Below are 12,424 nucleotides of genomic sequence, written 5' to 3' on the forward strand. Positions count from 1 at the left end.
GCAGGGCTCTACAGTGCGCCCATTTCACTCGCATTTGCGAGTGAATATTTTGGCGTGCGAACGACAAAAACAAAACAGGAGCACGCGTGCGAGCGCACTATACTGTGCGTTCACACCAAACGCGAAGGGACGAAACGATTCCATACAAAGCAACGATTCCATTTGCAGCGCGACACTTTTGCCCGGCACAGGCGAGCGCGTTAACGTGGATTTCAGGTGGATTTGCAGCATGCCACTTTTGCTTGAGTTGAAATATTTAAACTTTGCCGCGACATTCGCGTGATGACAGCCAATCAGCGTTCAACAGCGTGGCCACTGAGTGACGTGCGTAACGTAACAGCCAATCGGTTTTCAACCGGCCAACCGTTCCCTGCAGTGCAGTCCGGGGTGAACCGCAGCATGGAGGAGAAAGTGATTGTTGCCGTTTGCGAGCTCTATATAGAATAGTATATAATATAATATAATTGTATTGTATACATAATTTCACGGCCAAAAGCTCATTGCGCCTCTGGATGGCCGTAGCGCGGGGAGCGCTACGGGAGGGTTTAGCGGGGTTTGTTTACCTACATTGCTATGGTTGCCAGTCTTGTGTGTTCCACGGTTTATTAGGTATCTAAATCGCTGTCTATTCAATACTTCATTCACTGCCTCTTCCGTGGTCATTACAATATAATGAATAGACTGCGGGGAGAAAGTTAATGCTGTTACTGTAGTCGATAAAGTCTCCAAATTTCGGGTGGCTAGTTTATGATGCTAAGAACATGAAAATGTTCTGTACATTTTGTAAGGAAGCCCCATCGGCAATGGCAGGCTCCTCTCTGTTTATAACGGGGAACCCTCATCTGAAACGCGATGCTGTGGTGAAACACATCGAGTCCACTAGGCATTCTCGCTGTCCCGATTTCTATATAAATCGCACCCAGCCCAATAACCCTGGTACGGTGGAAGCCGAAATTGGTACGGTGGAAGCCGAATAGCAGGTCCGACTGGGCTTTTCTTCTGAACAGTCCCAATGACTTCAGATGTCTGCGCAATGTTGACATACTTATATTAATGCCCTCCTCACTTTTAAGGAACATCCTTATTTCCCAATGCCTCAACCCGAGCAGGAAATAAAATACGATAGCGTCGGATAGCGTCATCTTTGCCGGCCAATGACTTCAGATGTCTGCGCAATGTTGACATACTTAATGCCCTCCTCACTTTTAAGGAACATCCATATTTCCCAATGCCTCAACCCGAGCAGGAGATTAAATACGATAGCGTCAGATAGCGTCATCTTTGCCGGCCTGCAGCTAGACAGCAACGTTATTGATGAATGAGAGGCGTGATCCTTTTCTCGTAAACAAGATCCTTATGTCGTAAATATGATATCTTATCTCGTAATTACGAGATCTTTATCTCATAATTACGAGATCCGTATCTCGTAATTACGAGATCTTTTCTCGTAATTACGAGATTCTTATCTCGTAATTACGAGATATTATCTCGTAATTACGAGATCCTGAGTGTGCTAACGGCTACATTAGCTGTGAAACTTTTTTTATTTGGTGAATGCTCAGCGCCACCGTAGTATAGTGCTCTAATCATTTTAGTTTATGTAACTAAAACTACTGATGTCAATATTTATTAAGAATTACATATTTCATTTAAAATGCAATTATTTATTTCCTCATCACTTAAAACGCTTCGTATTTCCACCAATTAATAGAAACGTATCGATAGTGGTATCGATAAAGACTTGGATCGTTAAGGAGTATCGAAAATGGTATCGATATCAATACATTGTAATGATCCCCATCCCTAATCATGACTCCATCATTAGTCTTAGTAACAGCTGTGTGTGTGTGTGTGTGTGTGTGTGTGTGTGTGTGTGTGTGTGTGTGTTGAAGCCCTGAGCAGCAGGAGAGAGCAGACTCCCCTGGACCCAGCTGTGTCTCCATGAAGAGTGACTGGTCTATGGGTATACCTCCTGGCCTTAAAGATGGACGCCCCTCCAGAGAGGAGAGGTAGGAGTTTCAAACAGACCGGTTTGTTGTTATCAGACTACTGATAATGATGTTTACAGGTCAGGAAAAAACAATAGATTGTTTGTGTGTGTGTTTGTGTGTGTGACTGTTGTCCAACTCGGAGCTCAGCAGTGATTCGTCATGACTCCATCATTAGTCTTAGTAACAGCTGTGTGTGTGTGTGTGTGTGGGTGTGTGTGTGGGTGTGTGTGTGTGTGTGTGTGTGTGTGTGTGTGTGTGTGTGTGTGTGTGTGTGTGTGTGTGACACCATGGACAGCGTCAGACCATAGAGTCTATGTCCCACATATTAAACGGTTGTAATGTTTACCAAGGACTATACATAGCCCGGCATGACAGGATTGTTGACATTATCACCAAAGATGTGTCACCCATGTTTTGTTCCTCTGTTTTGTTCTTCAAACACTCATGTGTGAAACCAGAAATGTTCCAATGCAATGACCCCCATGTATTTAGAGGTATAACGGCAAATACACCGGATGTCATTGTGATTGATCAGAATAGCAGAGAGGTTTTCCTATGGGAAGTTGGTTGCACCTTTGACTCAAGTTTAGAGGAAGCTTTCCTCACTAAACAGGTTAAATACCAACCATTAGTGCAAGCTATCCTACATTTAGGCTATAAATGCCAGCTTATCGTTTTTATTTTCGGCAGCCTAGGTCATGTCCACAGGCTGGTGGTCAGAGGCTTGAAAATTATGAGGTTGTCCAAATGTAAAGCCAAGCAGCTTGCAACATATTGCTCAATCTCCTCCATTATAGGCAGCCGAGCTATTTGGAGGAGGAGGTGTTTTCTGTACCCATAGATTTTCTCTGTTTGTTAACAGACTGTGTGCAGAATAAGCTCATGTGTATGTATTGTCTATTCTGTGCATGTTTGACTAAAGTACTGCAACATGTTGTTTCAGGGATGTAGGGCATCAAGAGCAACTGAAAATATTTGTGCCCTTGCAATGTATTTTATAAATGCGGACACAAATAAAGATATTTGAAATGTGTGTGTGTGTGTGTGTGTGTGTGTGTGTTGAAGCCCAGAGCAGCAGCAGAGAGCAGACTCCCCTGGACCCAGCTGTGTCTCCATGAAGAGTGACTGGTCTATGGGTATACCTCCTGAGCTTAAAGATGGACGCCCCTCCAGAGAGGAGAGGTAGGAGTTTCAAACAGACCATGAAAACCGACCGGTTGGTTGTTATCCGACTCTACTGATACTGATGTTTACAGGGCCCAGTTTACCGAAAGCATCGTTAGCCTAAGTGGATCGTGATGTGCGTCGTACGAGCATCGTACAGTTTTCACACCGTTTCCCGAAAGCATCGTTGGTAACGAACGTCGTGAAACCGCTCGTAGCTAACGAGGACTCCAGGGTACACGTAGGATGCTAAGAGCATCGTTAGCCTACTATAGCCTCAGTGGCGTCACCAGCGGACATTCCTAGCATTGGATGTGTTTTATTAAAACACATCCAATACCACGGAATGCCAGCTTGAGCCATTTCGCAACCAAAAACAGTTTTTTTTTTACTCTAAGACTACTGTCAGAATTAAACAGCAAAGATAGAGACATGTTAGAAGTCAACAACAACATCATTTATTGCAGCAATTAAAAATTCCATAAATACATGCGCAGCCGAAATGTGCCGATCAAACGCCGCGTCACAAGGCGTATAATGAAGTCAAATGATTCCATTGCTCTGGTTAAAATGTCCTCATATTGATCAATGAGAGAAGTAGGGATGGGCATTTGAAGAAATTTCCTTGATCGAGCATCGCTAGAGTTATCGATCAATTATCGATTAATCATTAACTTTTTTCTAGGCTATATTGAAATTCCCGTTGGTAGAAAATGCAGCATTTTTTTATCAATGAAATCTTTATTCCAACAATAATGTATGGGCCAACATTAATACAATACAGTTAACTTGAAGACCTACAACTGTTTAACAGTTTTAAAATAATAAATACAGGCACTATAGGTTATAGGCCTATGCGGCGCTCGTAAAGTCCGAACAATGCGCCTACAGGCGCTCTTAAAGGTTTGGAAACGATTCAACAAGACTAAATCTGTAGCCTATTCCAATTACAATAAGTAGCCAACTTATCGGACAACAATAATCAAACAAAGGCAGTAGGCTAAAAGTGGGCATTAAACGGTATAACTGTTTTGAAAAAACGGGGGGAAAAAGGCAGACACATAATGCCTATAGGCTGCAGCCGGCGCGCGGAAAAGGCTCGCAACAAAAAGATGAGCCACCCATTTACAAACAATTGCATAAACTAGTCTATCTAAAAGCAATACCTTATTGAACATATATAAGGCTGAACTTGTTGCTAAAATATCACAGTTTTGGCAAAATGTAACGACTCCAAGAGGCACCAAGCAGAAAGAAAAGCGGAGCGAGAGACAACACATTAAGAAAAAAAAGAGCGACTCACATACGGTGGTGACTGTCCCTACTGTCCATAGCATAACTCCATCCTACATATTTTTATTTAGGAATATAAGCATGTTAACATGCTCGCGGGTCAGACGCGAACGCAGCCTTGTAACTGTCAGTCCAGCAGCAGTAAACACCCGCTCTGACGGGACCGAAGTTGCGGGGATGCAGAGGTATTGTCGCGCTAACTTTGACAGGAACCTTCTTCCATTCACTTTCCACCAGTCGGCAGGGTGGTATTTCTCCCACATAGTGATATTCAATTAAATGCTTCAAGACTCACAGTATGCAACACAACGTCCTTTTGATCGATAACAATATAAATTGATCGACGCATTTCTTAACGATCGATTATCGAGCATCGATTAATTATGCCCATCCCTAGAGAGAAGACATCGGCTACTAGACTGGCATCATGCTGAGTCCAGCGGGTGGAGAATTTCTGCAGGCGTTTTTTGTTGCGATTGTTTGCATTAAGCACTGTAGGCGCTTCGGTGAGGCTGTGATGAAATCCACTATTTATTGGACCCTGTCTAGACAGTAACGAACATCCCTGACCATAGTTAATCGCGTTTGTAGTCTCCACTCAGACGTGAACTCATTATTGCATGCGGGTGTCTTCATTCATAAAAAAATTTTATCATTCGGGAGTATGCAATAATACAAATTATTCTAAAGAGGTCAGAGACTCCGTGCGCAGCCCCGCCTTCCCCAGTGAACCAAGAAAACCCACGCCGTGACGAACGGGGGATTTAACCCCCTCGGTTTAACACAGGAAACTTAAGATAAGAAGGTGAAATCGCCGGGCGTGCCAAGCTGCGACCGAACCGGCTCGGCAGTGTAGAAAGACCTATAGCCAGGGTTCGAGTTGGGTGGGAGCCAGTGGGAGCTGAGCTCCCATAGAGAGAGGTCTGGCTCCCATGAAAGCAGCAAACTCAAATATCTGTGGGGGTCTCTGAAAATACAGCTGCATAATATTGTAATTACAAATAAAGCTATTTTCCCTTCCACATGCAGAGTTATATTGACGTTAAGTGGGACAATAGAACGCCGGTCATTATCAGGAAAATAAGACAGGGCGAACCTGACACCGACGCGAAACGGAGGTGCTTCGACCTGAAGGGGCTTATTTTCGATAATGAGCGGCAACTTGCCAAACTAAATAATAACCTCACAAGCAGGGCTCTACAGTGCGCCCATTTCACTCGCATTTGCGAGTGAATATTTTGGCGTGCGAACGACAAAAACAAAACAGGAGCACGCGTGCGAGCGCACTATACTGTGCGTTCACACCAAACGCGAAGGGACGAAACGATTCCATACAAAGCAACGATTCCATTTGCAGCGCGACACTTTTGCCCGGCACAGGCGAGCGCGTTAACGTGGATTTCAGGTGGATTTGCAGCACGCCACTTTTGCTCGAGTTGAAATATTTAAACTTTGCCGCGACATTCGCGTGATGACAGCCAATCAGCGTTCAACAGCGTGGCCACTGAGTGACGTGCGTAACGTAACAGCCAATCGGTTTTCAACCGGCCAACCGTTCCCTGCAGTGCAGTCCGGGGTGAACCGCAGCATGGAGGAGAAAGTGATTGTTGCCGTTTGCGAGCTCTATATAGAATAGTATATAATATAATATAATTGTATTGTATACATAATTTCACGGCCAAAAGCTCATTGCGCCTCTGGATGGCCGTAGCGCGGGGAGCGCTACGGGAGGGTTTAGCGGGGTTTGTTTACCTACATTGCTATGGTTGCCAGTCTTGTGTGTTCCACGGTTTATTAGGTATCTAAATCGCTGTCTATTCAATACTTCATTCACTGCCTCTTCCGTGGTCATTACAATATAATGAATAGACTGCGGGGAGAAAGTTAATGCTGTTACTGTAGTCGATAAAGTCTCCAAATTTCGGGTGGCTAGTTTATGATGCTAAGAACATGAAAATGTTCTGTACATTTTGTAAGGAAGCCCCATCGGCAATGGCAGGCTCCTCTCTGTTTATAACGGGGAACCCTCATCTGAAACGCGATGCTGTGGTGAAACACATCGAGTCCACTAGGCATTCTCGCTGTCCCGATTTCTATATAAATCGCACCCAGCCCAATAACCCTGGTACGGTGGAAGCCGAAATTGGTGCTGTTTTGTGTAGCCTAAATGTAATCTTGTCTATTTATTTGTCTTAATTTTGCTTTAGTAAGTTGCTGCTGTTGGTGTGTGCAATTTCTGCACGCTAATAAATGTTCTAAACAAAAACCTATTGTGCCCCCATTTTTTAACTTAGGGGCACGAGTGCTCCTGAAAAAAAAAGTTACTGTAGAGCCCTGCTCACAAGGTGTCTTTTTACAATTTATTTGTTACCATTCGTAGTGTTGATCAGCAGAGAAATAGTTGGCCAAAGACCTTGACGTCGCTTAGCAACTGAAGACGCTGGCATTGTTGTGAAGGGCCCATGCAAGTGAACGGAGCGTTCCACGGCATGGAGAAGAGCCGTGTCATAATAGCCCATATATCATAGCACCCCCCACCCCCTGTGTGTGTGTGTGTGTGTGTGTGTGTGTGTGTGTGTGTGTGTGTGTGTGTGTGTGTGTGTGTGTGTGTGTGTGTGTGTGTGTGTGTGTGTGTGTGTGTGTGTACGTGTACGTGTACGTGTGACTGTGTGTATTTGTGTTCCTCACAGATCACACCAGAAGAATTCAAAGGTTACCAGGCCTGTACAGAAGCATCAAACAGAGCTGATCAAGGTGTGTAAATGTCCACCAAGACATCTGACTTCAGCTCTACATGATCATTAGAAAGCATCTCTTGTGGTGCTCATAGTCTCCAGGCTTCCCTCTTTGGACCAGCTGATGTGAATCCAGGACAGATGCTTCTGATGTCCTCAGTGAGTTCAGAGTAAAGTTCTCCTTGATGTTTGTTCTGTTCCAGAGGGCTGAGGAGAACGCACACGCTTTCCTAGACAAGGAGCTGAAGAAGCTCTGGAGGGATCTCTTCTCAGATTACCCACAATGCTCAGAGTTTCAGAGGGAGGAGGAGGAGGATGTTAAGAACAAGGAGCAGAGGAGGCGCGCCATACAGGGAGTGGTGGACATCACAAAGCTCTGCCTGATGGAGATGAACCAGGAGGAACTGGCCGACACACTGTGGGGCAGTAAGAGACTCTTATTTTGAAGACAGAGGCGACAATTATTTTGAAGCGCGGAAGACTCTTATCTTGAAAACAGAATGATTATGTATATTTAGAGTAGTATGAGACTCTTATTTGTTCTGTTTAGAAATAACATAATTTAATTTAGTGTTAAGTTATTTCTTCATTAATAATTCAGCATTGTGGAGATATCTTTCTTCTTGGGCGTTCAATGGTTTGATCCAGATATGAACGGTTATTGTCGGCCGATCAGGTTAAATGGTTTGATCCAGATATATAGGGTTATTGTGGTTAGATCAGGTTAATGGTTTGGTCCAGATATGTAGGGTAATTGTTGGGTATGAAGTTAAATGGTTTGATCTGGATATGAAAGGTTACGGTGCGTCCATCAGGATAAAGAATGTTCAACAATAAATGGCAAATCAACAGCAGAATAACTAAGTGGAATAAGTGGAAGAGATGCAGCACTATCTTGTTATATCAGCATTTGAAGTTAATTTCCACTGATTCACGATCATTGTTATTGTCATTAGACCAATGATTTTGCGGTGTAAATAACAAACAAAAAAGGAAAAGATATGTAACCATTCCTTGTTACGACCAGCTTCTCGAACCACAAGTAATGAAGTCAGTAAATATTATGAAGTTGATCATTTTAGAGGAAATATTAACATGCTTCAACTGATGTCACCATCCACTATCTGATGTCTTCTGTTCATTCTCATGTAGGATCTGCTGCTGTTGAGTGCCAACGTAAAATCAAGTCTCATTTGGAGAAGAAGTTAAAGTGTGTGTCTGAGGGAATCCCTAAAGCAGGAACTCAAACGGGTCTGAATGACTTCTACACAGAGCTCTTCATCACAGAGAGAGGCAGTGGAGAGGTCAACAAAGAACATGAGGTCAGACTGATTGAAACAGCTTCCAGGAAACCAACCAAGGAAGAAACACCAATCAAATGTGAAGACATCTTTAAACCCTTACCTGGACAAGATCAACCAATCAGAACAATAATGACAACTGGAGTGGCCGGCATTGGTAAAACCATCATAACACAAAAGTTCACTCTGGACTGGGCTGAAGGCAATGCCAACCACAACATACACTTCACATTTCTCTTAACTTTCAGAGAGCTGAATTTACTGAAAGAGAAAGAGTATAGCTTGGTGGAACTTCTTCATCACTTCTTTATTGTGACCAAAGAAGCAGAAATCTGCAGATATGAACGGTTCAAAGTTCTCTTCATCTTGGATGGTCTGGATGAGTGTCGACTTCCTCTGGACTTCCAGAACAACCAGACCTGGACTGATGTCAAAGAGCCGTCCTCGGTGGACGTGCTGCTGACCAACCTCATCAGGGGCAACCTGCTTCCCTCCGCTCGCATCTGGATAACCACACGCCCTGCGGCAGCCAATCGGATCCCTGCTGAGTGTGTTGACATGGTGACAGAGGTGAGGGGGTTCACCGACCCACAGAAGGAGCAGTACTTCAGGAAGAGATTCACAGAGGAGACACTGGCCAACACAATCATCTCCCACGTCAAGAAATCACGAAGCCTCCACATCATGTGTCACATCCCAGTCTTCTGTTGGATCACTGCTACAGTTCTGGAGGACATCTTAAAAAAATCCCAGATAGAAGAGATGCCCAAGACCGTGACTCAGATGTACAGCTACTTCCTTTGGGTTCAGTCGATACAGGGGGACAGGAAGTATCATGGGAGAGCTGAAACGGATCCATACTGGGGTCCAGAGAGCAAGAAGATTATTGTTTCTTTGGGAAAACTGGCTTTTAACCAGCTGGAGAAAGGCAACCTGATCTTCTACGAGGCAGACCTGGCAGAGTGTGACATCGATATCAAAGAAGCCTCAGTGTACTCTGGAGTGTTCACCAAGATCTTTAAAGAGGAGTGCGGGATGTTGGAGGTCAAGGTGTTCTGCTTTCTCCATCTGAGCCTCCAGGAGTTTCTGGCTGCCCTTTATGTCTTTCTGTCCTTTATCAACGATGGTGTCAATCTGCTCTCAGAAGAACCACCCACCTCTGGGGAAGATAAACTCCTCCTCCTCTACCAGAGTGCTGTGGACAAGGCCTTACAGAGTGAGAACGGACAACTGGACTTGTTCCTCCGCTTCCTCCTGGGCCTCTCTCTGGAGACCAATCAGGAAGTCCTACAAGGTCTGCTGGGACAGAGAAGAAGTAGCTCACAGACCAACAAGGAAACCGTGTCATACATCAAGAACAAGATTCGCGGAGATCCCTCTCCAGAGAGAAGCATCAATCTGTTCCACTGTCTGAATGAGCTGAACGACCGTTCTCTCGTGAAGGAGATCGAACAGTACCTGACATCAGGAAGTCTCTCCGGAGAATCTCTCTCTCTTGCTCAACTGTCAGCTCTGGCCTTCATCCTACTGACATCAGAAGAGGGGTTGGACGTGTTTGACCTGAATAAATACTATGCTTCAGAGCAAGGTCTTCTGAGGCTGCTGCCAGTGGTCAAAGCCTCCAAAATATCTCTGTAGGTTCACTATTACAATACACAATATCCCTTATAGTAGAACATAAATGTTATGGTAACATAGAAAACCTCTTTCGAGGCTATCTTATAACATGTATCTCAATATACACAACGTTATATTGTGTAACAAGGTTGAAAAGTCAAACTGAAAAGCTCTATTTATTATGAATTAAGAAATAAAGAAACAAAAATGAATATTGTCTAATAATAGTTAAATACAGCTGTGTTGAAATATGTAGCTATATGTATAAATAAGTATTGATACGGATAGATTCATAAATATACGTTTTTTTATTAATAAAAGGTAACCCATTATTTTAAAACATTTTAACCTTGTTCACTACGTTTAGTTATATGGACACTGTTTGGGTTTAACCGTTAGGATGCGTTGACACAGAGACGTCCGGGTCATCTGGGGGAAGGGTGAGAGGTCACGAGTGAGAGAGAAAAAGGAGAGAGAGGGAAGAGACAAAGGAGGAGAGTACTTAATCCTTTGTAGAGATCGCCCAGCTAAATGATATTGAAGCATTTACTTATTAGTTGTAACCAGTAGCGGCACCATATAATTATGATTGCAGGAGCTACGGGGGGCTAGATTGTTTATAGCAGAGGCTGATATATTTTGACGCAAAAAATATTACTACACACTACAATATGATACGAATCAAACATTCAAATCACACAACAAGCAGCAACGGTCATCAACACTTACACAAATGAAAAATATGATTTCATCGTTCAGTTTTGTTACATATAAGTCAGTTCGATGTCTTCATTAATGATATATATAAATATATATATTATTATTATATTATTGTGGCGATCATGGCCGGCTTCACCACGTGCCGCATTTGATCCTGGGAGGGTCGGCGGCACCGAGGCAGTCGTGGTTGTGGGCGATAGGATGTGTGTTTCAGGTGTGTGTGTGTGTTTACATAAAGTCTCTCTCAGGGTGGTGTGGATAATGGGACACGAGAGTGTCAGACTCTTATAACATGGGCTCCTCTCTGGTCGTTCCCGTGCTTCTCGCCACATTATTATTAAAAACATTTAAAATTAAATGAAATATTAGTCATAACAAAATGACTTGGGGTTTTGGGAGGGGGGGCTTGGCCTGTTTCAGGGGAGCTCAAGCCCCCGCTAGCCCCCTCCCCTTGTAACCGCCGCTGGTTGTAACCCTAATAAACAAAACATCTCTGTAGATGAACTATAGCATGTATTACAATACAACACAAAAAATACATAATACTTCAATAAAAAGTAAAATTAAAATACTATACGAGTCTCAAACACTGCAAAAAACTCCAATATTGAATAAACATAAAGATCTAATGTATATATTAGTTAAATTAATAAGACATCGACTCAAATTTAAGATTTTCAACACAAGTCCTTCATTATGTTGAAATTAAAAGATCTAAGTTACTTTAACGTGTTCTGTTTATTGTGTGTTTAGGCTGAATGGCTGTCATCTGTCAGAGAGATGCTGTGAAGCTCTGGCCTCAGTTCTCAGCTCCAACTCCTCTAGTCTGAAAAAGCTGGACCTGAGTACCAATGATCTGCAGGATTCAGGAGTGAAGCTGCTCTCTGCTGGACTGGGGAGTCCACACTGTACACTGGAAACTCTCAGGTTAGTTTCACTCAATGGTCAAACAGTTCCATCACAATTTCCCCATCAGAGGACCAGTATTGATCTGCTGTGCCCCAGTATTGATCTGCTGTGCCCCAGTAAAATCTCACGTCTGAGTTTTAACAAGATCCATATTTGACAGTGGATTAATTTAGATTGATATTAACGGTAAAACAATGGATTATTTTCAAATCCACAACGTCAAAGCAACATTGTTTAACCCAAAATACAAGCTGAGGCGCGCACCTTGCGGTCAGGGTCCGTACACCGCGGCGTGCACATTACTGTCCGTGCACGGCAGTGTGCATGTCTTAGCCGGTGCACCACGGCGCGCACGCAGCAATCCGTTGATCCTGGTTCATTTAATAGTCTCATAGATAATTGCTGCTTGTGAAAACGATTGTTGCCATGTATTCTTTTATTATACATTTCCCACCCGTGGACGTTCTGTAAATAAAATAAACATTGCCCGGATGTACATACAGCGTTGTTTAGGTTTTTTTAGTCGGAGAAGCTACGTAGGCAGTGTATTCCGTTACCAACCCCCGTTTTGAGTCACTGGATCCACCCCCCCTCTGCGCTCCGGGACCTCCCACTTTACAAATTAACGTAAGCACTGATAGGGGGTCTGTTTCTGTTTTCACCACCAGCGCCGCGACATCTCTTTCCTCACTAA

The 12,424-nt window shown here is 43.6% G+C and overlaps 1 protein-coding gene across 1 annotated transcript in view; it reads left to right on the plus strand.

The window, feature by feature from the left end:
- LOC132455191 (NACHT, LRR and PYD domains-containing protein 3-like) overlaps positions 1-12,173 on the plus strand; it is a 381,632-nt gene extending 369,459 nt beyond the window's left edge. The window contains exons 3-8 of the mRNA XM_060048992.1: positions 1,893-2,009; positions 3,057-3,173; positions 7,139-7,202; positions 7,387-7,609; positions 8,336-10,118; positions 11,575-12,173. Coding sequence (XP_059904975.1) covers positions 1,893-2,009; positions 3,057-3,173; positions 7,139-7,202; positions 7,387-7,609; positions 8,336-10,118; positions 11,575-11,887 — 2,617 coding nt within the window. The 3' untranslated portion in view covers positions 11,888-12,173. The remainder of the gene's footprint in view (positions 1-1,892; positions 2,010-3,056; positions 3,174-7,138; positions 7,203-7,386; positions 7,610-8,335; positions 10,119-11,574) is intronic.
- The last annotated feature ends 251 nt before the right edge of the window (positions 12,174-12,424 follow it).

The sequence above is a fragment of the Gadus macrocephalus genome, chromosome 4, assembly GCF_031168955.1.
Source record: "Gadus macrocephalus chromosome 4, ASM3116895v1".
Lineage (NCBI taxonomy): Eukaryota > Metazoa > Chordata > Actinopteri > Gadiformes > Gadidae > Gadus > Gadus macrocephalus.